Source organism: Strongylocentrotus purpuratus, unplaced genomic scaffold (genome assembly GCF_000002235.5).
Source record: "Strongylocentrotus purpuratus isolate Spur 01 unplaced genomic scaffold, Spur_5.0 spur5_scaffold_9, whole genome shotgun sequence".
Classification (NCBI taxonomy): Eukaryota; Metazoa; Echinodermata; class Echinoidea; order Camarodonta; family Strongylocentrotidae; genus Strongylocentrotus; species Strongylocentrotus purpuratus.
The window spans coordinates 14,276,029-14,299,735 of record NW_022145615.1 but is presented as its reverse complement, the minus strand read 5'-3'; the positions used below and the strand labels follow the sequence as shown (position 1 = coordinate 14,299,735).

Genomic DNA, 23,707 nt, shown 5'->3' with positions numbered 1-23,707 from the left:
CTTGTTTTAATTTAAGTTTGAACGAAATCGGACATAAGATATATATGAAAGTCATGAATTAAACAAATTATAATCACTGTAGATAATGGGTATTTCAGATTTGGTGAATTGTTTCGTGTATAGCGACGGACAACTTTCACATTTTGTTCTAACACACAACTAATATTAAAAATGTCATTTTGGAGGGTGCAAAATGTACTTCACAATCTACAGTGACCTCATATTTGAAATATTATAACCTTTTTATCGGGTCGGATTTATTTCAAGCTTTCGTCATTTTGGCTCTCCTGTTTTTTCTGCTTTCATTCAAATAAACTTATGACACTGGTTGGATTGGCCTTAAACTTCACCCTGGACCATACCAAACAGTAGGTGTAATAACCGTTTATGTAAACCCCCAACCCTAAAACCCAATTGAAACCCTTGCCCTATGACCATATACTTCAGTGACAGAATAGAGCCCGGAACAATCAATGTCACTGGAACTGATATAGATACGGAAATCTTATTCTTCACCATCTTTTTATTTTTTTTAATTTATAAAGCTTTGGTTCTAGTTCTTACAGCTTTCTAAGTTCATCAATCTTGGACCATCACTCATTGCAACTATTATTGGAAAACAATCTTATTCTTAGACTGTAAGAGAGAGTTTGGTTATTTGATTTTACTGATCTACATTCATTCATCTTGTATTCTATGCTACGATTGCATTGTTGCAGAAGTATTTATTTAGCCACAAAAATGTTACGCTGATAATTATAACTTATTACAATAAATACATTGCAAGTAAATGACATAAACAAAATCATAAATACATTTTTAATGGCAGTAAGATAGTTACATTCGATAAATACATGTACAATATTACAGCAGGCAGATGTATAAAAAGTCGGGGGAGTCTAGAGTGTAGAGCGTCCCCTTGCGTCAAATATCTGTTATGTTTTCGTCTTTCAACCACCGCCATAAACTCTCTAAAAGCATAAATATAGTGATTAGGAAATCAAGTTCACTTTGAAGTGTTTGATCAGGGTGTGATACATCATACAGGAGTAGTCTACAGGGAAGTTCAATCTTCTTGGCTAGTTTGATAACTTTTTCATTCAGTTTTTTTTCTCTCGAAGATCTGACCTTAGTGTCAACAACATGGGTAAGTTTGTCTTCCTTATTTTTCTTTGTAATAATGCAAAACTTTATCATACTATCAAATCTGTCGTTTTACGGACAAAATAGTTTACAACTATATGATAAACAGGTTTTCTTTCTTCTCCTATTTTTTTTTTTGGGGGGGGGGGGGAGGAGGATCATTTAAATTTTTCCGTTTTCTCGAAATCTGTTATATTATATTTCATATCATTATACGAAGGACCGTAATGTAAAAATTCAACCATTCAAAAACTACTTTTCTGATTTCAGTCATCTTATTATTGGGCTAGGAATCTAGGGACATACAAAGTTTATTCTAGGGCAGATCACTGCAGAAATACTGGAGCAAAAACGTGTATCTGCTAATGATGGTCATTTATGTCACTTGTTATTGTTGTATTACTTACCCGTCCGATTAGTTATTATGGTATCTTAAGTAAAGTATATTCACAAAAATGCATGCAAAAAACCGTGTGACCCATAAAGAAAAACATACGGGTACATCGAACAATAATTTTTCATCGATATCTTTTAATGCTAGATATTTCTCTTTTTTTATGATGATCCTTCTCTCAATGAATTGCTATCGCCAATATACAATTAAATATTTAGACAGCGTAATTCTATCGAGCTTGATGTGAGTGTGTATTAATGGTTTATTAATCACTCATCGCGAAATTTCTTCTCTAATCCAACATGGCTGCCGAAATCGTTGGAGAAGACAACCCGCGCGAGAACTTGCAAATATCTTAGCTTGAATTAAGTTGGCAGCAGTAAATGTGTCATGCTGCCATGAGCCCTAAGTAGCCCCTTCCCTTTTCCCTCAATAGACCTAAAGCAATTGATCAGCGGATGTACCGTTTGTTATCACTTAAGGAAGGGGAAGGGGGTAGACGCGTTTCTCGGTTTAAAGCTTGCTTCCAAAGTCACATCATGTACTTTTGATAAGCCACTTGGGGCGGAAGGGGCGGGGCATAATATGCTATTTTCGGAATCTTATTACCCCTTCAAAATAATTCCGTTTATTCTGTACTCAACAAAATTGGAAGAATAATCAATTTAAATAGTGACTGTTTTAGTTTTAACAGCGCGTATAATTCAGTTGTGAATATTTACGCCAAAATAAGGGGAACAAAATAGCCATTTGAAAGTTCTTTGAATTTATTGATAAATTTCCGTAAACAAATGCATTCTGAGATATAATACGGCGTTCCTGTGAAATAAAAGGTAATAATATATTTGAACGGACAACATAATTTTTATAATGGCGTTGCAAAACGTATTATTCATTTGAATCTTCAAACTTTATCTGGTTCAGATAAGTGATAGAGCGTGAAGAATATAGTAAACTGCAAACAAAGTCTGTTGAAAAGCTCTAATATGGTTTACTCTATACTAACAAAACTATTTTGATAAAAACTCATTAATTTCCTGTTCTTCTTCCACTGTTAATCTTCAAAGTACTATGCGGCCCTTTTTTTGATCGATAGCTAAAATGTTTTTTTTTTTAGATAATATGATATTGGGCGTTATAATCTTGTTAATGTTTTTTTAATAATTTGCAGGGGCCGTAAGAACTGCAAGCCAGTCCTTTCTTATCCTATTGGTCTTCGTCATTTGTTCTGGTGAGTATAAGATTAAAAGAAAATAGTGTTTAATATGTATACACAATTGGCACATATATCATGCACCGTGTGGTATTAAAGTGTGTCATGGTATATTTAAAATAGTCACATTTTTGTTGTTGATTTGATTTGTCAAGCTAAATACATGATATAAATAAAATCACAATATAGACAAAAGACATGGAAAAAGAAATAGAATACGAGAATATATATAAAAAATAACTTGACAGAATGGCCCATGAAAGCTCGAGAGCATATTTATCACGAGGTCCTATTTAGAGAATCAGTTTTGAATATGTTAGATAAATACCTCTAATATATAACTCCGTCTAGCATGTTCGTTATTCCTTCAATCTCATATAATACATTTGTGTCATGCATCTGGGTGACTAATCGGGCAATTCATTTGCTGTATATTGCCATATTTAATCAATATGTTTGTTTTTATGCTATATACTCAATCACAACTTATGGGGACGGCAATTTAAACCCTAAATAAAAATGATACATCCCAAGTGCACTATTACATGTTTACATTGTATTTGTTTATTAATAATTGTAATCATTTTGTCAAAGTGCTAAGTTACAAAAGGTTTAGAAAATCACAAAAATCGATGAAAAGATAATTCTGTAGAAAACTCAATCTCAATAAACATATCTATATTTGCAATTGTAATCATATCTTAAAATTCTACCCTACTATGTTAAGCGAGTATAATGCGCTGTGTAAAAACCTTTTTTTCACCAAAAGATTTCCATCTTTCATCTACACCTAAGATCATTGTAAACTTGTTTAAAGAGATTTGATTTAAACAAAATATGTTGATTTAAATTATTTGGAATTGCCTAATCTTTTTCAGATTCTCCATTTATTATTCAAATTAAGTAATTTTTCATTGGTTGTATTTTGGTTAATCTTGTTATGAGAAAGTATTCCAAACACTGTCTCCCCGTTCTAAAGTTCTACAATATTAAAGTAAGATTTTCTGATGGAATGTGGGATATTGTTCCCTGTGTTCGACACAGTCACTGTAAACCATTTTTCGGCATATAGATGAGACATAGATGGGGCACCGGCATCATTTAGGAGACCGTTTTTTAATTCTTGGTGGATGAAATGCGAATTATCAAGGTCATTATTAGGGGAAGTTGTGGGCTGTAGCGTATTTTGTTTCAAATCCCCTTTCGATCCGGTCTCCTCCTTCTCTCTCTCTCTCTCGCTCTCTCTCTCTCTCTCTCTCTCTCGCTCTCTCTCACATTTTCTTCCCCTCCCTCACACTCACACTCCACACGCACAGACACACGCACACACACAGACACATTCACACACCCTCCCCTCCCCCTCTCTCGTTAATTATTATCTCCTTTTCTTTCGTTCTTGCTATTTCAGTTTCAGTTTCAGTTTCAGTTTATTTTCATATTTCACATGTTGCATAACATATCATTATATTTGGCATGTTACATTTTTGTAATCATTTTTGGATGCATTTATACAAAGAAAAAGAATAATACATAAGACTAAGTTAAATAAAGGAAGACATATGATGGAGCCTAAAGAGAAAGTAATGCTTGTAGGTCATAGGCTCCGGAAGTTATAACAATGATATAGTCTTGTGTTTATTAAATAACGTAATTGGATTAAATTGAAAGTTATAATGAAGAAAAGAAAAAAAATGTTCATATACTTAGCAATATTTGTATTACATTTTCACTACCCGTACGCAATGGCGATTCACATAGGAGCATACCAAAATGTCGGCATCATTTGACAGGGAGTGTCGCTGGCTGTGTGCCAGTAAAGTACGATGTTGTAGAAAAATTAAGTGTAGCCGCGCTGGCGAACAGACCCTATCTGAAAGGGTTGGGTGGGCGGTGGGGGGGGGGGGGGGGTGCCACCCTTCCCCCTTGTACTCCGTCTTCAGCACCGTTGAGCTGTTGCCTAGTAACCAATACGTTGATAACTACACCCTTTTCCGTTTTATGAGTCATGGAATTATTTCGCCTCTCCCTATCCTTCCTCTTATATATCTCGTACCCCTGTCCCTGCAATTAGGGGGAGTTAGAGTAGAAACTGGCTTTGAAAGATATGCCTATTAGACCCCCTGAATCATTCCAATGCTCAAGTGCTCAAGTGCTCCAATGCTCAATGCTCAAGACATATTCGATATGTTTATGTATGTAGATTTTTTGTTCCATGAAGTAGAGTATCATCAGTAAACTAAACACTCTCCATAGACCTCGCAGCCTATAGGCATATTTATTATCCAACGTTAGTTGAATAAAAATCCAATGAACATGATAATTAAGATTTTCAAAATATAAACACAATTTCAATAGCCATGTGTATCACTTTTTGAAACGTGTAAATACTAAATAATCTAGACTTGATTTCTACAGCATACATATACTTTGAGTTTAGGAGCCGGCATACCATATCTGTGATTAATATACAGCATGCAGAGTATAATAATGTGCCCCTTCCTTGAATTTATGTTCTATGTAAAATGTAATACGATCGCGATGACTTTCCAGAACTCAACTCGAGGGCAATTTCAACACAGTATGAGAAGTTTAGTGATCAGAGCAGAGATTCTGTGTCAGAGTGATTTGTTATCATTTGAAGAATAATCTCTATTTGTAATCGTTTGAAGAATAATCTCTATTTGTATATCATCATGGTCAATATCTTGATTCAAACTAAAGAATGAAGATAAATAAATCTGTGTGCTCTTCGTGAATGTGTCTACTGTTGAGTCTTATGTTTACATAACTCTTCTTTGCAGTGATAATAAAAAAACACATGCGAGATTGTATCAGTATATTGTAGATTATGACTGAAGTACAGTTGTTTTTTAATTCATTTTTTTTTAAACGAAACTACCTTCCCCTTTTTTCTAGTGAATGGTCAGAAGAAATGTTACCAGTGCTTCGGACTTGGCTCAAGAAACCAACTGCTAGCACAGACAGCAAGTAAACATCCCATAGCAAGTTGCACTGATATCGGCCCCCAAAGCCAAACGCCCACCATCGATTGTACTGGAAAGTGCTTCACACAAAATTTCACCGTTAATTACAACTTTCAGCAAGGTTAGTGGATGGTAAAGTAATTTGTATTACGGTATTATAACAAAACATTTATCTTCTTTATTTAGCTTTTTGAGAAATTGTATCGAAGAATCTCTTGCTTAGGAAAACGCTTTGTATGGTTAGTATACCAAATCGAATATTATTATTATCATTATTAATCAGTGCCGGATCAAACATTTTCTTCCAGGAGAGGGGGGGGGGGGGGGGGGGCACAAGTTGTTAAATTCTTTGGCAAGAAAAAAAAAGAGAGTTATCAGGTTCTTGGTGAGCCGTTTCGGATACAAACAAAAAAAACTCTGACATGCAAGAGAAAAATAATGCTTGTACTATTCAGCAGTGAATGGGGACAGGAGACAAGTTTTTCTGTATAATTATTGATTTCAGCTGCTTGTATTTGTATATGACATTCTATCATCATACTTCTTTAATCACAATTATTATAATCCACAGCGAGTATATCCAGCATGGACGTGGATTACGTAATCCTTGGCTGCGGTGGTAAGTCGCCAGCTAATGGATGTCGAGATTTCAGTCAGTTACCCAACATCGATGAAGTCCGCCGGCAGACCGAGAACGTCGTCGCGAAGCACGGAGGTCGAGTGACCAGCATGAAAGGTGAAGCCTGTTTCTGCGCCAACAACCTGTGTAACTCGGCCACAACCTTTGCCGGAACGAGTATTAGCTTCATGACTGTCTGTTTAGCGAACTTCTGGGTATTGAAGATGTCGCTTCGGAACTAGAGACGAGTTGGATTCAGGAGCGTTGCTATAGAGCCAAGGAAACGCAAAACGTACTTTGGACTAAAAAGACGCCCTCTAAAGGTTTCAACGTCTTCAGGACGTTTTGTGCACGTCTTGAGAACGTTGTGTCTTTGCTGGGAGGGGCCGAGGTGACGCCCCCACTTCGATAAACCATGAATTCATTTCGATAAACCAATAATGTTGATAAATATGGAAACTATAGGATTTCTTTTAAAACTTGCCAGTAATTCACAAAAAGATAATGTATTTCTCCCTTAGTCTAACCCCTTCCAAATACTCTATCGATGCCTATGGTTTGACCAATGGGTATGATAATAAAGTGCATGGAATATTATAAATTTGCTAGCAATCTGTAGGCGAAGAAGGGAAAATAAGGTGATAAATCAAGACAGACATGACATGAAGTTCAAAATGCTATTAAGTAAAACTTTTCATAATTTAAAAAACTCATTAATGAAATATATGTGCACTGAAAGAAAAAGTAAAATTTAACTTTTCTTAAAATCCTACACGATACAGGCCTAGCATTTCCTTATGATAACATACATTAGGAATAACTACGATGCTGTGAGTGACTATTAATACGCATGCGCTACCTCTATTGTATACCGCATATCACGATTCTATGTATCTTATTAATAAATTGCGAGCATAACATTGGCTATTTAATATTTGTTGTTGTTGTTGTTAGAGGAACACAAGGAATAAATAAATGCACATACTGATAACATCGGACCATTTGATTTGTAATTACCCCTGAAAATGAATACATTTTGATAGGGATAATTATCACCAACAATTATCTTGCTATGATTCACATACGGGACGCAGTATAAAATAGATGACTGTCTATTTTCTCGGGATTATCGTGATGGTTAAAACTACAGCCCCCGGTAATCATGATGATTTTCACCATCCTTCTCATAGTAGTAAATATTTGTATATTTGTACCGTAATTACTGAAATAAACGAATAATAGAATTAAGAACCTGACTTTCCCTTTATCCCGTCAGCTTTCTTTTATACTTACTTAGATATGTAGAGCGACCGCACCCTTACTTTCAATGACTTTTATCTATGTTTACTGCACCCTAAATGAGGATTTCGCGTGTTTATCCCCCGAATTCACACCCTATAAACGGGTATTTCACAACGGTGAACTCCTAAGCAAATACTGTAAAATTATAACCGCTTGAGCATTTTGAAGTGCGATAGGGATTACAATTTAAGTTGTTGACGATGTTCAATAAATCAAATTGCGCTTCCGATTTTAAATTAATAATGCAAAATTTATTTCAATTATAACATGCGTGCAAGCTTTCAATTCGGAGTCAAGATAAACAAAAACACAGCAGCAGGATTTTGAAAAAGTACCCTTTTTCTTGAAAATTGACATTTTTAACCCCTTAACCCGACACCGCGCGGATCGCGTCCAATCTATAAAAAAAAAAATCCCTTTATACGAGTTTTATTGGTCACACATGCTTACAGTATGATTTGACTGAGACCCCTAGGCCAGTTTGCAATGAAATGACGCTCTTAGTCACCTTAAAGAAACTTTATTAATGTTTTTTCATTATCAATTTTGTTGGAATAGCTGTTTCTTACAACTGAATAGGGACCTTGAAGCTTGCAGCACAAAGCTCACAACCATACAAGTTCTTAAAAAATGTGCAAAGCCAGCCCCCCAAAATGAAAATGTAGTTCTGAAAAACCTGTTAAAGCAAAATTAGCTTTTCTTGTCCAAACGCATGTTATTCGGTCGGATTCATTGCATCTACAACAAATGAAACATTAATTATTATATTATATTCCCCCTATCTGTCAGTATTATTTTGTTTTCCTTACAAACAAGTTTTTTTCGTGAAAATTCTATAAAGTTGAGCAACGGCTTTTTAAATCGATCACAACTTCACAGTCCATATTATGTTCTTGTTTGAGTATCGATTGAGCTATAATAACTTCGAAAACATGACGCCACCTACACTGGAGTCATGTAGGCCTATATGACAAGTTATTCTCAAGAAATTCAAACCACTGTTATGCTCTTTAGAAAAGTCTAGAAAGTGATGCATGATTGTACATTTCTTATTCCATTTCATCTCGTGTGCATTCGAATAAAGGAAATATTAGTATATTTGATATTGATATATTGCCCAATTTTTGTTTTTTGACATTTCAAATAGGACAACATGCGATGGGCAGATATAGAAAGAGAGAGAGAGAAAGAGAGAGAGAGAAATAGAAAAAGAGAGAGAGAGAGAGAGAGAGGAGAGAAAATGAGAGAGAGAGAGAGAGAGAGAAGAAGAAGAAGAGAGAGAGAGAGAGAGAGAGAGAGAGAGAAGAAGAAGAGAGAGAGAGAGAGAGATAGAATGAGAAGAGGGAGGGTTGTGGTAAGATAAGTGATTATAATTATGAGTCATTGACAATGTATGAGACAGGAGAAAACATAAAAACCCATAAGAGTTTCGAACCGGGCTCTGTCACAGTCAGACACGAGACCAACTCCCATCTTTTCGAAATGCATGAAATGAGGGTCTTTGTGTAAAAAAAAAAGTGATAGGCGAACAACTGATTACTATAGACAAACAGACGCGCCCCCTATTCAGAGAAATAAGATTAAAAAAGGGCCGGCAGTCCCCACACCCTTACCGGAGCTTCGGAAGGGCTGATGGGATTCCCGAAATCGTATTTATGTAAAAGAATACTTCCTGGACAACTTTCACCTTTCCTTTCTTTCCAAGAATCATGGATCGGCCCCTTTATCCAACACAACAACAACAACATCAACATCAACAACAACAATGATAATCACAATAACTTCAAAAACATCAACGACAACAATGATAGTAACAAAGAAAATATTATTGAAGTGTTTAATTCTTTTAGATTATGGCACGTTTTAAAATATGAATAGGGAAAACCGAGAAATACATGTTATAGAAAACAACTGAGTATACAGCGTTGTAGCTTTTTCTGATTATTATGTGACTCATGACAAGTAATACGTGATGACTAAATTTCGGAAATGAAATCATATGACACATTATAAAATGAATTGGCTAAAAGCTACATGTGCACATAGAAGATATTTAACCGAGTGTACAGGACTATAGCCCTTTTCTGAGTATATGTGACAAAATGAAATAGAGATATCCATGGCTAAATTAGGAAATAAACATCTGGATAAATATTATGATATAACTTTTTGTTTGTCTGGATTGTATTTCTGCATTTTCAACATAATAAAAACATAAACAAAAGTCAAAATACTTATATTATCATATCAAAATATATATCAATTAAGTATTTATACTGACAAAACAAACATAGTTGATAAATCATTCAAAATAAAAAAAAAAGTGCAGGAGACCGTCATCTTAAACTAAAGCTTTAACATAATGGCGGTCTCAGAAAAGGAATTCGAAATAACTGAAGGAAAAGTTGACTAACAAAATGAAAGAGTATTGAATAATTATCATAGATGTTGATAAAAAGGCGACAAAACATGGTTTGTGGACAATCTCTGATATGCTATAATAATAATAATAATACAGCATTTATTATGCGCCATCGATCTAGTAAACTATTCTGAGAACATTACTATTGACAATGATGCCGTATACAGGGTTATACACCAGATATCGATGAGTACGTGATACTCTGTAGCTATTAACAAAACCACACCTTCTCATTTATTGAATTCTCTTGAACTGAAATTCGAAACTTTGGAATGTGATTGGTTGTCACATCGACCAGATAATCTAGGGTTTGGAACATATTGATCTATTCCATGTCATAATAGTGATATTACACGAAGATAATACCAACAAAAAAGAAGCAAACAATAAAGCGAGATAATTTACTTTAAAAACGCGCATTCAAGATGATATAGTTTAGGACCATATTGATTTATTCCATGTCATAATAGTGATATTACACGAAGATAATACCAACAAAAAAGAAGCAAACACTAAAGCGAGATAATTTACTTTAAAAACGCGCATTCAAGATGATATAGTTTAGGACCATATTGATTTATTCCATGTCATAATAGTGATATTACACGAAGATGACACCAAGAAAAAAGAAGCAAACACTAAGCGAGATAATTTACTAACAAACGCGCATTGACCAGATAATCTAGTATTGGACCATGTTGATTTATCCCATGCCATAATAGTTATTTCAAACGAAGATGATAAAGAAAAAAAGCAACACTAAAGCGAGATAATATACTAGGTTACTTCATCATTTTTAGCAGTCGATTATATATTTTGCTTAGTTTGTATCAGAATATATATTCATTATTTTTCTACCTAATCATACAAGAAGTGTGCTTTATTTTGTAATTTATTTTGTAATACCCGTTTGGAGGAAGGTGCGAGGCAACATTCTCAAACCCAGTGTAATCAAGAAAAACGTACATTTTTTTAACGTGCAACTAAGTATTTTCAATTCTGATAAAACATTTATATACCACACAACGCATAAACTTTAGGTGGATTATAACAATAGATTCTAGAAAACTTCCATTTACCGCGTGATATACAATTATTATTATTATTATTATAAAGATGAAGAAAAAATGCTTGCTTTAGTAGCTGTACAATAATCTGCGCAATCCGATGCCTCCTACAGAACAGGTAAAACTTGTAAATCAAGCTGTAGAGAAAGTAGGGTTATCATAGGTAGGACTCTGTTGTACCATCTCTACGTCAGGAAGCCCTTGCTGCTGTGTCCATGCTGATTTAGGCGGTGTGGTAGGCTTCACCTGGGTGAGACTGTGCTTCAGATAGTAGATGTACATTAAACTGACACCTGCCACGATGCTTACTGCGCCTAGTGCACAAGACAAACCAATGATTAAGGCCTGGTCTTCTTGTCCAGTTGGTTCCTTGGCTTCTGTGGTCTCAGGGTCCTGTTGAAGCGTTGTTTGAGATCGTTCTGATGGTGTAGGTTCCTTGGCTTCTGTGGTCTCTAGATTCTGTTGAAGCGTTGTCGTGGAAGGATCGATGGTGCTGGTTATCAAAGGCCCTCCTGGGTTGTTTGACGTTAGGACTCCTGTAGTACTTAATAGCTCACTCGTTCTTGGAATAGATGCATCGGTAGTTGTAGGCCTATTCTCCGTAGTAATTTCACCTGGTGTATTTCTTGGTCCCTGTAAGGTTGTAAAAACATCTTCCGTCGTTAGGACCTGTGTAGAAGATCGACCATCTGGCGTGACAGTGTTCAAAGTCAACATGTCCGACGATGTAGCTGTGACTTCCGATGTAGCTTCGGTGGTCCCTAGAGTATCGAGGTTGGTAATCAATTCTGTCTGGTCTAAGACAGTACCAATCTCTGTCAATGCATCAGTAGCAAGCACGGTAGGGTCCACTGTGGAAGTTACAGCTAATGGTATGAAACGAATCGACAAGGACGCAATGTTGGACAACTGTCCTATGTTCCCAGCCTCATCCCAAGCCCGAATAGCAAAGTAATAGACGATATCTTCCCCTTTCTCTGGGAGTGTGATAGTGACACTCTCAATAACTCCTGGTGGATTGATATGGGATAGGTTCCCATATACCAGTTGATCCTGAGTGACCCTGTTACTGTTGTCAAAGTTGTCCCGTACCTCAGAGAAGTTGGTGGAATAGCGGAGTTCGTAACTGTAGGCTTTGGGGAAAGAAATTAAAATAAATGCAGGAAAACATAGTTAAAATTGCTAATAATCAAATAATAATAATAATAATAATAATATTGGATATTTATATAGCGCACATATCCACCATGCATGGTGCTCAAGGCGCTCCAACTATTACCCCGGCTCTGCTAGGCAGCCGATTTCGGCGCTCACAGCATTCAAGGAATTCCTTCCTACCGGTACCAATTTAACACCTGGGTGGAGAGTGGCAAATGTAGATTAATATCTTGCCAAAGGGCATTAGTGCCGTGGCGGGACTCGAACCGCGAACCCTGTGATCCACAGTCCAACGACTTATCTACTAAACCACAACACCTCTATACATGACTATGATCAAATTTAGGTGTAATGAAAATTAGCATGTATCATCAATAAAAAACTTAAGTGGAAAGTACCTTTAAAGATGATATGAGATGAGATGAGAGTAAATGCACTGGGTATGCTACTGTGCGGCTAGATCTGAAGCAGATATTAACGTATGTTTTCTTCTGTTCACCTTTCCACCTTACTTGCAACAGTCATGTTTTAATTTGATGGTTTAAATTCACATGTGAATAACTAAAACTGGAATTGGGCAAAACATGTTACATTATAAAGACAGTGAAGATCAGTTTACCTGTTCCTTGGTCCATGTCATCTCCTACAGCAGTCCAGCGGAGGGTCACTGTGCTGTTGTCATAGGAGAAAGAGGTGTAGACAAGATCCTGGATACGAGAAGGTGGTAGGGTATCGGGAGCGTTAGGAGTATAGCTCTGGACTTTGAAGACTCCTCCCGATGCTGTACGCATGAAAGATGGCTCTGTTACGGTCTCAACCTCAACTTGAGCCGATCGTCTGCCTGGATTAACATATTTAAGGGAGGATATTAATTCGCACAAATTCTTATGAATAAAATCATATATTTCAATAATGTCTCTCGACTCAAACGGCAACATTACTTTCCATCACTTGTGCCACTCAAACCAAATGAACCTGTCTGCAGTTATCAATGGGCCTAGTAAGCAAAGAGTAGATTTTTGAAATGAAACATTTGACCTTATTTATGTTCATTTTCATAAGTTCGTGATACCATTTTATTGAAGAAAGAGGGGGAGAGAAAAATACCCCTTTTCCTCTAAATGACATGAAGTCATGATACGATGACAAACTCTGAAAATCAAATGCATTTCTTTGCTAATATATATGAAAGAACCCAATCGGAGAACAGTATTTTCTTTGAATATTACGCAAAGATATACTAGATTGATAGAAATCCGAACATGAAACATTCGTTTGGAAAATCGGGACATCCCAAATCACAATTCTCAAACGGGCACATTCTCATAAAAAAATAAAATAAAATGTTAATTACTATTTACTAAAAAAACGTTATTGTTAAGTGAGGAATTCCTTGGTCTAGTCATTTAACACTAGCGTATTATCTTTATGTCTCCTTTTCATTTGCCCCCCCCCCCCCAAAGTCGTATTGTTAAAATCTTTAATTTTTACTTTATGAAGCCTTTCTTTTCATTGAGAGCAAAACACGAGTGTCTGGAAGTATTCGACTCACTTCTTCCCTTCTCTGCGATTTCGACTACGCCGTCGTAGCCGAGGACATTGACCTTGACGTTATATCTGCCGTCAGAAGTGAAGTTTAGAAAGAACCCTGAATATGTTCCATCGTCTTTGAATAAGTCTGAACCTGTTGGATGCATAGAGAAGAAGAAGAAAAAGAAGAAAAAGAAGAACAAGAAGAAAAAGAAAAAGAGAAGAACAAGAAGAAAAAGAAGAAAAAGAAGAAGGAAAAAAGAAAAAAAGAGAAGAAGCAGGAAGAAAAGAAGAGAAATAAGTGGTTAAAGAAAAACAGGAGAAAAATTCGAAGAAAAATAAGAAGAAGATGACTAAATTACAGTTTAAAAAAAACTAAATATTAGGGGCTTGTTTTCTGCTCCCCTCTCGATCTGCCACTGAAAGATATATTAATGCAGTGTACTACTACAGTACGCCATATATCATAATCTCTTGTTCCTCTCCAAGTATGAAAATAAAAAGAAAACAGAAGAAACAAATTAGTTGCATTATAATAGGCACAATTCCTTCCATTTACGATCAAATATTTCAGCTTTGCTTTGTGTTTTTTCAAATATATGGGTGAAAGAATGAACAAAATTCTCTTTTCATTAACTCTGAATCCACCATTCCACTCACTCGGTATATAAAATGAAATTTTTAAGCACAAAAATGGAAGAAATTGATATCTGGAATCAAGTCAATTTCCCAACTGTACTCACTTCGTCCACAATGAGTTCCAAAGAGCATTAATGTGTGATTGGAATGTGGGTCAAATATAGTGAGTTAAGTGAGTTAATTTATCAATCATATTATGATCTCTTTGCGCTCCAAATAAAAAATGGAAGGTATTGTACATATTATCATCTTACTAATATTTTGTCACAATTCTTATTTTTGGAGCGCAAAGAGATAATGACACAATAACGAGGTACGAGGTTTCACCTGATCCGTTATCAAGCAGTGTCATCGTGGTCGTGGAGGAAGAGGAGTCTGAAATGATAGCTGTGACGTCAGCATTGAGAACAGGTTGATAATCTTGTTGAACCTGAGTATAGATAGCTAGTGCCGGAGTCTGAGAAAAGTCCACCTCCTGTAAAACCAATCATCATCATTAAATTAAAAAAAAAAAAATCACTGAATGAATAAAAAGGAGAACGCTTGAAATAATACCATGAACCAAAAAGGGCTTTTCTAAGTTGGGAAGATATAAAAACCAAAATGATATCATTAAAAATCTAAAAAGAAATATGAAAAGATTAATTATTTTTTGTTAATACATGAACGTGCTTAGGAAGCTCAAAGGGATCAAATCACTATAAAGATATTAGTAAATATACGGAATTCTCTCACTTATATGTTCTATGTCCTCATTGTAAAAATAACAACATCGAAATCCTCCATACTGGTTGGTAGAATGAGCATTTCTTTTTGCAGGAAGGATTAAAGAAAAGTAGAATCCTAACATTACCAATTGTGAAAGGGTAGACTTCATTAACATGTAATTTTATGTATAAAACATGTTTTTGTTTTTATGATAACACAATCGCAGAGACTTTAAGAAACCAACCTAAAGCAATTTTAATAGCGCTGTCGACCACATTTGCACGAACATTATGAAAAGTTACGTAGTCCGAAATATGATTTCGTATGAAATACAAACGGGGACAGAAATTGCCCATGAGTTGATTTCTTGAAAAATGTTTCGATCATTTTATTGTAAGAATATATCTGTGACAAATCCTTGTAAACTTACACGTGATCCTAGTAGAACAGTAACTGTGACTGGCTTGTATTCCTCCGTGCTTGGTTTAGATGTTACTGCAACACTAGCGTACTCGGTAGCTACTCGGGTGTTGTGTATGGTAACATTCCATCTACCAGGCTTTATAAATGAATATTGATACATTAAAATCGATTTTCGAAGGATGGTCTAAGACATCCAACCTTAAATTCATTATCAAGGGAACTTATGAACATCGAAAATATAATAATGGAAACAAATTGAACATTGTTGGCATAGACCATGTCTAGCAGATAGATGACAGGACGCAAAGTTACCCAAAAGTAATTCTGGTCAATAACATATTCAAGAAATCTAAGAAAACAATGAACAGCAAACGGTACAGAGTCCTCCTAAAACATCACATATGATTTTACTTCAAACCTCTAATTTTCCACTTACATCTTCACTGCAATTGTGATAAGATTTTCGAATAATAACGGGTGAGTACCAAAATCAAACGACATTGAACAAAGAGTTCACCTGCGCTAGCGGTAGGTTGATCGTTACAATCTTCGTGCTGGGATCAATATTATAACGTTGATCATATTCATCAACGCGAGTACCGTCTGGTCCAGTGACTACGACCGATATCAACGAACTCGTCGTCCATATCACAGTGATCACCGTCTCGTTACCCAATGCGGAATCGATGATTACCGGGACGACCTCAAGACCAGGATATATTTCGATTACGATCTCGGAACTGTAGATCTTTGATGAAAATTCCGAATATATCAATGATTCTGAATGTGGACTAAATGATAAGTCAGAATTTTTGTCAGGTTATCAACATGTTTTTATTTCTGTAGTACATTTTGAATGAATAATTTTTTTTTTTCGATGCAAACTTTACTTTCGTACGTGTATCAATAATCAAATAACGAAATGGACGAACTATATGATAATTACTGATACATGCTACTCATTTATTGTAGCATATAATTATGTATACCTGCATGTTACGAAATAATAATTGTGAGTGCAAGAGAAACAAATACAAACAAATAACAAAAGGAATAGTATACTGCGGTCTTGAAACGAATAATGACAACTATTAGTCACACAATCCTATCAAGTATTGATTCTTTCCTTTCGATTGTATCTGGGCATTTTGGGTACATAAAAACTCTTTACCATCCTGAACGAATCCAGTCATGATACTGTACCCTTCTTCAATTTATGGCTGATTTATACATATGTGCTTTTGTAACGCACGATATTTTGGTATAACATTATGTCAATAATTTTCAGGCTATAAAAAACAAAAACGTTCAGTATTGTTCTTTGGTTTACATTTTATTCCCTTTCTTTTATTTTGTTTTGTTTTGTAGAATGTATTTACAACGGGTTCTATAGAGAATGCAATTAATAACCCTGATATCAAGTTGGTTTTAATAGAAACAGAAACAGAAGAGGATTAGGTTAGTAAAGGTTTGAGCAAAATCCGATAACAAAAGAGAAAATTATAAATTTTTGAAGTCGCCAGTTTCCCTTTTATTTGCACTGTATTAAAAATTCAGAAATTTTTCTTTTTGCCATAAATTTTTCGAGTCATACATGCACTCTAAATATGTTTATTGCATATATATATATATTTTTACACAACTCCAGTATGAAACAAATCTATCACTTCATCAACAAAGAAAATGAAAGATTTTTAAATTTTGACAAAGATCAAATGGGAGGGGAGCATGCAAGATACGTCATGTCACAAAGTTGCAAATTCAAAAACTCGTAACTTTCTTATTTCTAATCGGATTTTGCTCAAACTTTCACTGACCCGTTCCTCTCATTGCCCTGCTTCTATTGAAACCAACTTACTATCAGGGTGTACTTCCCCTTTAACCTACGTTGGCACTTGCTCCCCGGCCCCCTCCTCTCCATAACAACTGGCAGTCCTTGCCCAAATATATACCTGTATGGGAACAGTCCCAACGCCGACACCAGGTCTCTCTGTTATAGTGCTCTGGAAAGCCTGGATGAGACATGTCCCAGTTCCCGAATCAGAACAGAAGCTGGAGATACCAGAAGTCATGGTGGAAAGATCTTCCATCTGCTGGTCAGCTGAGCTGCTTATAGTGATGGTGTCAATAATGACACTCGAGTTCGCGATGTCGTCATAAGTGTCTCTGATAAATATAGGTCCACCCTCTATGCCATCACTGAGGAGTAAAATGTATCCGCCTCGTGCGTATGATCCCAGTACCTAGACAAAATACATGATAATACATGACTGTTTCATTGATTCATATTTTATATCATGTAAAAGTATCTTTAAAAAACACGAGTTTAATGTAAATCCTGACATAATTTCGTGTCAAGGAAGTTGGTCCTTTTTTAATTGGATCAATGAAAAAAGTTTTCAGATTGGTAAGTTCTGTAGTAGAAAACCATCTTGTCATAACCAATACATGTTCTAACCACCACAAAAGACAGCTCTACCCATGGAAGCAACCATGAGATGTATGTAGAATCCAGCTTGACTGCATATTATATTCATAAGGCAAAGATACAGAGGAAGTGCGAAGAACTCAGGAGCCTATCTAGGAGCAGATATTAGTTCCAATCACCTCCTAGCCATTACTGCATCACTGATACTGAAAAGTTGAAAGAAACGGAATCTCGAGAGATTGACGAAGGACAGCATCTTATTCAGACTGGCGACTTATACCACAACAGTAGCGCCAAATCACAGGAAGCGATCAGTCATGAATCTATTGCCATCTTGACCTTGCTGAAACAAATCATCAGAGCCAGAGCAGAGGAGACTATTATTGTTACTTAAAGAGGCGAGAGCCCCCGAGAAGCAATGGGTCACATGTGCTATGGTGGACAAGAGGGAAGGAAATGGTGGAAATTGACAAATACAAGAGAAGAAAAACCGATAATTCAACAATAAACTTCACGGGGAAACAGACAAGTCCAGAGAAAAGTGGCTCGAAGAGCAGCGTGAGGAGATTGAAGCTTGAGAGAAAAGAGGCAGAAACGACATTGTGATGCCAAATTTATGGAACTTAATGAAACAGAGAACAAAAGAAGATCTGTATGGGAATATATTCCAAATCTGAAGAAAGGTTTTTTTGATGTCTCAGACATTAAAAAAAAAAACAGATAGAAGAATGTTACGATAACGAAGCAAAACCTGAAGCCATTCAAATGGAAAGTGAACAGCAAGTAGACCAAGATGATATGGGTCCATCACTAGTAAGCTCAGAAGTTCAAAAGGCTCTAATATAAAATAATGAAGGAAAGAGGAAAATGAATAGGTCATATCTTACGGGGGGAGTGGTAACATGCTAAGGTACACCTTGGAAGGAAAGATAGGTGGTAAACAAGGAAGAGGAGAATCGGGATGGTGTCAGGCTGTGTAGATGACAGATCATTTGACATACGAAGAAGAAGGCTAAAAATAGAGAGGGATGGATGAACTTAAGAAGGCTCTTGAGTGTGGACCTGCCTGTGGCAGAACACCAGAGAGAAACAGAGCAAATTTCAGGTTGAAAGTGGATCGATGAGAATCGACTGCGATAACTACATTTAGTTACATAATCACAGGTACTATAACGATCATATACTTTAAACATTGACAGATTAGAAACTGATCTATGACATGAAAGAGTAACATTGTACCTGAATGGCCGACAGTATTCCACATCCAATACACGTACCGCCTCCAGCGGATGGAGGCAAGACGTTGACAAGACTTTGCCTCGAGGCTGCGTCAGTAATGTCGGTGAGATTCGCTCTGATTTCAGATGTACTGTTGAAGACTACTATTCCAAGCTTGCTTCCGTCTGGAATAACATTCATGATGTAGTCAGTAGATGATTGGATCATTCTGTCAAACCTGCTCCCCTACAAATAAGGATGTGACACGGTATGAAAAATGTTCTGATAAAAGCATTGTTTTTCATCTTTCACTTTCCTTAATGCCAAAATAATTCATAATATCAAACCTACAGTACACGTGTATGTGCAAGTCTTATACAAATTGTTGCAATGTTAAACAGAAATCATACTACGCCACAAAACAATCAATTTTTGTATTCGATTTGTAAACACTTTTTTTAATATCTTCATTTAAATGTTGATTTAAGTCAGGTTCTAACCACATTAACATCAAATTAAGGTATTCAATTGACTATGCTATGATAAAACCAGGACTGAATACCTTTATTTAAAAAAGTATGGAGTTTTGGATAAAAGAAAGTTTAAAGATATTACAAAGTTTTGGTATAGGGTCATGAATTTGGTTCAAATGAACATATTGGAAGCATTTGCGATCTTACAATATTCAGTGATCGTTGTCACGGTTGCAATCGAGTCTAAAGTTATGACATTGTAAATACACTGTCGTTCATAAAGGTGGAATATTTTAGTTTATTCCAATTTATGGATTTTGTTCTAAAAATAATTTAAAAATAATAGATCTAGATAATAGTATACATTCTCAGATTTTATTGAATAATAACTTGCCAATGTGTGTTTTGCGGAACTGCTAAAGCATGTGTATGCTACTATGCTTATTAACTAGGGGACCTACGCTCTCAAGTCATAAATGACAGTAATGAGGATTAATGCCCCACAAAAGGGCACTAATAAAGCACATCGACACGGTTTTCATTCTGGGGCCTAACAGTTACGAGGCCATTGCTTTGTTACTGAACCATGACTGTACGCAGCGGGGGCTAGGGTAGGAGGCAGTTTCCATAAATTAAAAAAAAGAAAAGAAAATGCAATAAATTTTCAATAATTTATTGCATTTAACCCCGGTGCCTAACATAAACAAAAATTCTGTGTGCCCATGCCTTGAGCCATAATGGATGGCCGTCCAGAGGATTTTTTTTATGTTGGGGACCGGGGTAAAATGCAATAAATTATTGAAAAATTATTGCATTTTCTGTTTTTTTTTTAAATTTATGGAAACTGCCCCCTAACTCTAGCCCCCGCTGCGTAAAGTCATGGTTCAGTGACAAAACAATGGCCTCGTAACTGTGAGGCCCCAGGATGAAAACCGTGTCGATGTGCTTTATTAGTGCCCTTTTGTGGGGCATTAATCCTCATTACTGTCATTTATGATTTGAGAGCGTAGGTCCCCTAGTTAATAAGCATAGTAGCATACACATGCTTTAGCAGTTCCGCAAAACACACATTGGCAAGTTATTATTCAATAAAATCTGAGAATATATACTATTATCTATATCTATTATTTTAAAATAATTTTTAAAATAATTCCATAAATTGGGGTAAAACTAAAATATTCCACCTTTATGAGCTACAGTGTAATAAACTCTTTGTTGTATAGCTCCTTCTCAAGGTCAAGATATTAATTAAGCTATTAAACAATGTTTCTTGACTATAATCGACCGATTAGCTATTCCCGTTTGGAAATTATGTATCACAACTACATATTCTGAGATTTTCATGGTCGCAGCTACCATTGTACGGCCGTAGGCGCTATTTGAAATTTATTTGTATATATTTATATTCGATTTTTCTCGAAAGTAGAAGTGTGTTAGGGGCTAAAATTGTTAGTGCTTATAATACATCCACAGGGGCGTCCAAATATATCAAAATTTTAAAGAATCACTATCCACCAAATTTTCAAAATTTCACAAAACTTTGTATTACCTTTAATAATAAATTCCAATACATAAAATAATGAAGATGTTGTCGCTGCAATGTTTGAAAATATTTTGAAATTACATATTTGTTTGTTCAAGGCAATGATACTGAATAAAGTCGACCACATCAAATTGTGAAAGTTGGCGACACAATGTCTCTATACAATAAAAACTCGACAATGTAGTGATGTAAGCATGGTTGTTGAGAGGCAAAGTCGTTCTCACACATAGATTTGTCACAAGGACCGTAAAGTAGTAGAATATCTATATTTTAATAACCCAATCCTATCCTAAAATAAGATATGAAACCAAAGGCATTGGGCCTAAATTAAGCAATGGCTAAATTCGCACTGTCCTGACCAATATGACAATCCCTAACTTACCCTCATACTACCACTGATGTCAAGCACAAGTACTACACTTCTGATTGTAGATAGCTGGATGACATCGAATGTAGGAGTAGTGTTTGAGACAGGTTGGATACCTGCTGTGAAGTCTGTTGTTCGCTCTGTCATTACCTTCCAAGCACTGTCACCACTGCATTTAATATTCATCAAGTTTGGTGCTTCTGGATTGTGTAAGTTATTTGGATCTGATCGATCGTCGCTACAAAACTCCTCTATCTGAAATATGGATTAAATCACTCAATTAGATTCTAGAATATTGAGAACATTGATTGAAGTATTGAAAGTTTTTCAGCGATATTAAAAAAAGAGTTAGCATTTTATTACCTTCGCAAACGTTTATCTTGGCACATAAGTGAAGATTGGTTTAATCGAGTACAGTAGTACGAGGAGCTAAAACACAATTTTTACCTAGTGTATTTGTTGAAAGCTTTTTTCTACTATAAATATGGAGGCATCGTAACGACAAGGCAATTCCTAACTGGGTTACCGTCACCGTCCCTTCTGGAATTATGAATTAACGTCGAAAATGAAGCAACCCTTTCATTCCATGCACGTTTCTAGAAGATCTTTTTTTCTCTCTCTCTTTTATTTCGAAGGGGTGTGGCTTTTGTGGGCTTGTGTTCTTGCATTTGTTACATGTGCTTTGCTAAAATAAATGTATAATCAATACAAATGGGAAGGGGAGACTATATCTAATCTTTTTTTTTGGGGGGGGGGGGGGGAAGGATGGGGGGGGGGGGGGGGAGGTGGGGCTTGAGCCCTAATCCCCTTCTAAAACATCTACTACTTAATTACGATGCCAGACTTACCGAATGTATATGAGCATCCTTGGTTCCAAATAACAGTGAAGCGGTCGCAGTTTGTCCACTAGTATCAGGAACGAAGCGGCAATCGGAATCAGGACCAGAGTTAGGATGACTTTGGCATGGAGAACTATCAGGCATTAAAAGGTTTCCCTTGATCTTAAGAGAACAGCGGGTCCCTTCAGTACCACCACCGGTTGAGTCATAGGCAGGGGCGCCACCTCCAACACCATCATAGTGCTCCTTGAATAACCCCCAACGTAGATAGCCCCAACTTCGAACTAACATGTTGTCTGTTTAAAATTTAAAAAATGAAAACAAAGAAAAAGAGACTCATTAAAAGTTATGTCAAAACATGTTCATGTCTCGCTCTGTTAACGAGATCTGACCAAATATTTTAGTAATTGTAGTTGGTGGGTTAAATTCTTCTTATTTTTCTTCTTCTTCCTATTTCTCTTCTTTTCCTTTTTCCTTATTCCTATTTCTCTTATTTTCTTTTTTCTTCTTCTCTTTTCCTTCTTCTTTTCCTCTCTCTTTACTTACATACATTACTATTCATACCATTAATATCATATTTTCATTTGCATCGATAGTAACCCACCTGTGGAACCAAACTTGTCTTCTCGGTACATCTCGTTTAGAATATAGTCCGGTGTCATGTGCATCCACTTTCCTTCTTTCCCACATCCTTCAAAGTTATCGACAAACGGCTCGTCATCAAGAGAGTTGTGCACGACAATGTTGGCCGACTCCAGCGTTTCGGTTCGAGCAAATTGATACCCGATCTGGATGGACCAGGTGTTAGGTACCAGAATCTTGATGTGCTTCCAGTAGACGTGCTGCTTGCTGGCAAGGTAGAGACGCTCAGATGCTGATGTAAACATCGTCTGAGAGAGAGAAAGTGGGAGAGACAAAAATAAATAAGTACTTATAATATATCTTAGATCAGTGACGTTTTCCCGAACCTATATTATTACACACATATAATAATAATAATAATAATAGTTCAGTTTTTGTATAGCGCATAATACGTTATAAAATAACATCTCTATGCGCTTCCAAAGACCTTTCAACGTTACAATTTTTCTTAATTAAATACCCTTTTTCGGTAAACTAATAACCTAGTTCTGCATAAATCTATTTAAGCTATTAAATATTATTGCATAGGATGCGATCTCATTTTGATCGGTGAAAAACATCAAGATAGAATTCGTGAAATTTCATTTGCAATATC

The 23,707-nt window shown here is 36.0% G+C and overlaps 2 protein-coding genes across 2 annotated transcripts; one reads left to right on the top strand and one right to left on the bottom strand.

Annotated features, from left to right (window-relative positions):
* The first annotated feature begins 935 nt into the window (after nucleotides 1-935).
* On the top strand, nucleotides 936-8,758 carry LOC753888. Its single transcript, XM_001176794.4, has 4 exons — nucleotides 936-1,147; nucleotides 2,709-2,768; nucleotides 5,667-5,855; nucleotides 6,306-8,758. Exons 1-4 carry the CDS (start codon nucleotides 1,144-1,146, stop codon nucleotides 6,593-6,595), a joined length of 543 nt encoding a protein of 180 aa, XP_001176794.1. The 5' UTR covers nucleotides 936-1,143; the 3' UTR covers nucleotides 6,596-8,758.
* Nucleotides 8,759-11,276: 2,518 nt separating this feature from the next.
* On the bottom strand, nucleotides 11,277-22,750 carry LOC105443793 (calcium-activated chloride channel regulator 1-like). The gene is made up of 10 exons (XM_030976346.1): nucleotides 22,480-22,750; nucleotides 21,647-21,886; nucleotides 19,270-19,494; nucleotides 17,555-17,845; nucleotides 16,120-16,350; nucleotides 15,610-15,738; nucleotides 14,799-14,946; nucleotides 13,855-13,986; nucleotides 12,922-13,143; nucleotides 11,277-12,277 (listed from the first exon to the last, which is right to left on the bottom strand). The coding sequence occupies exons 1-10, from the start codon at nucleotides 22,612-22,614 to the stop codon at nucleotides 11,277-11,279; spliced, it is 2,754 nt and encodes a 917-aa protein (XP_030832206.1). The 5' UTR covers nucleotides 22,615-22,750.
* Between the last annotated feature and the right edge of the window lie 957 nt (nucleotides 22,751-23,707).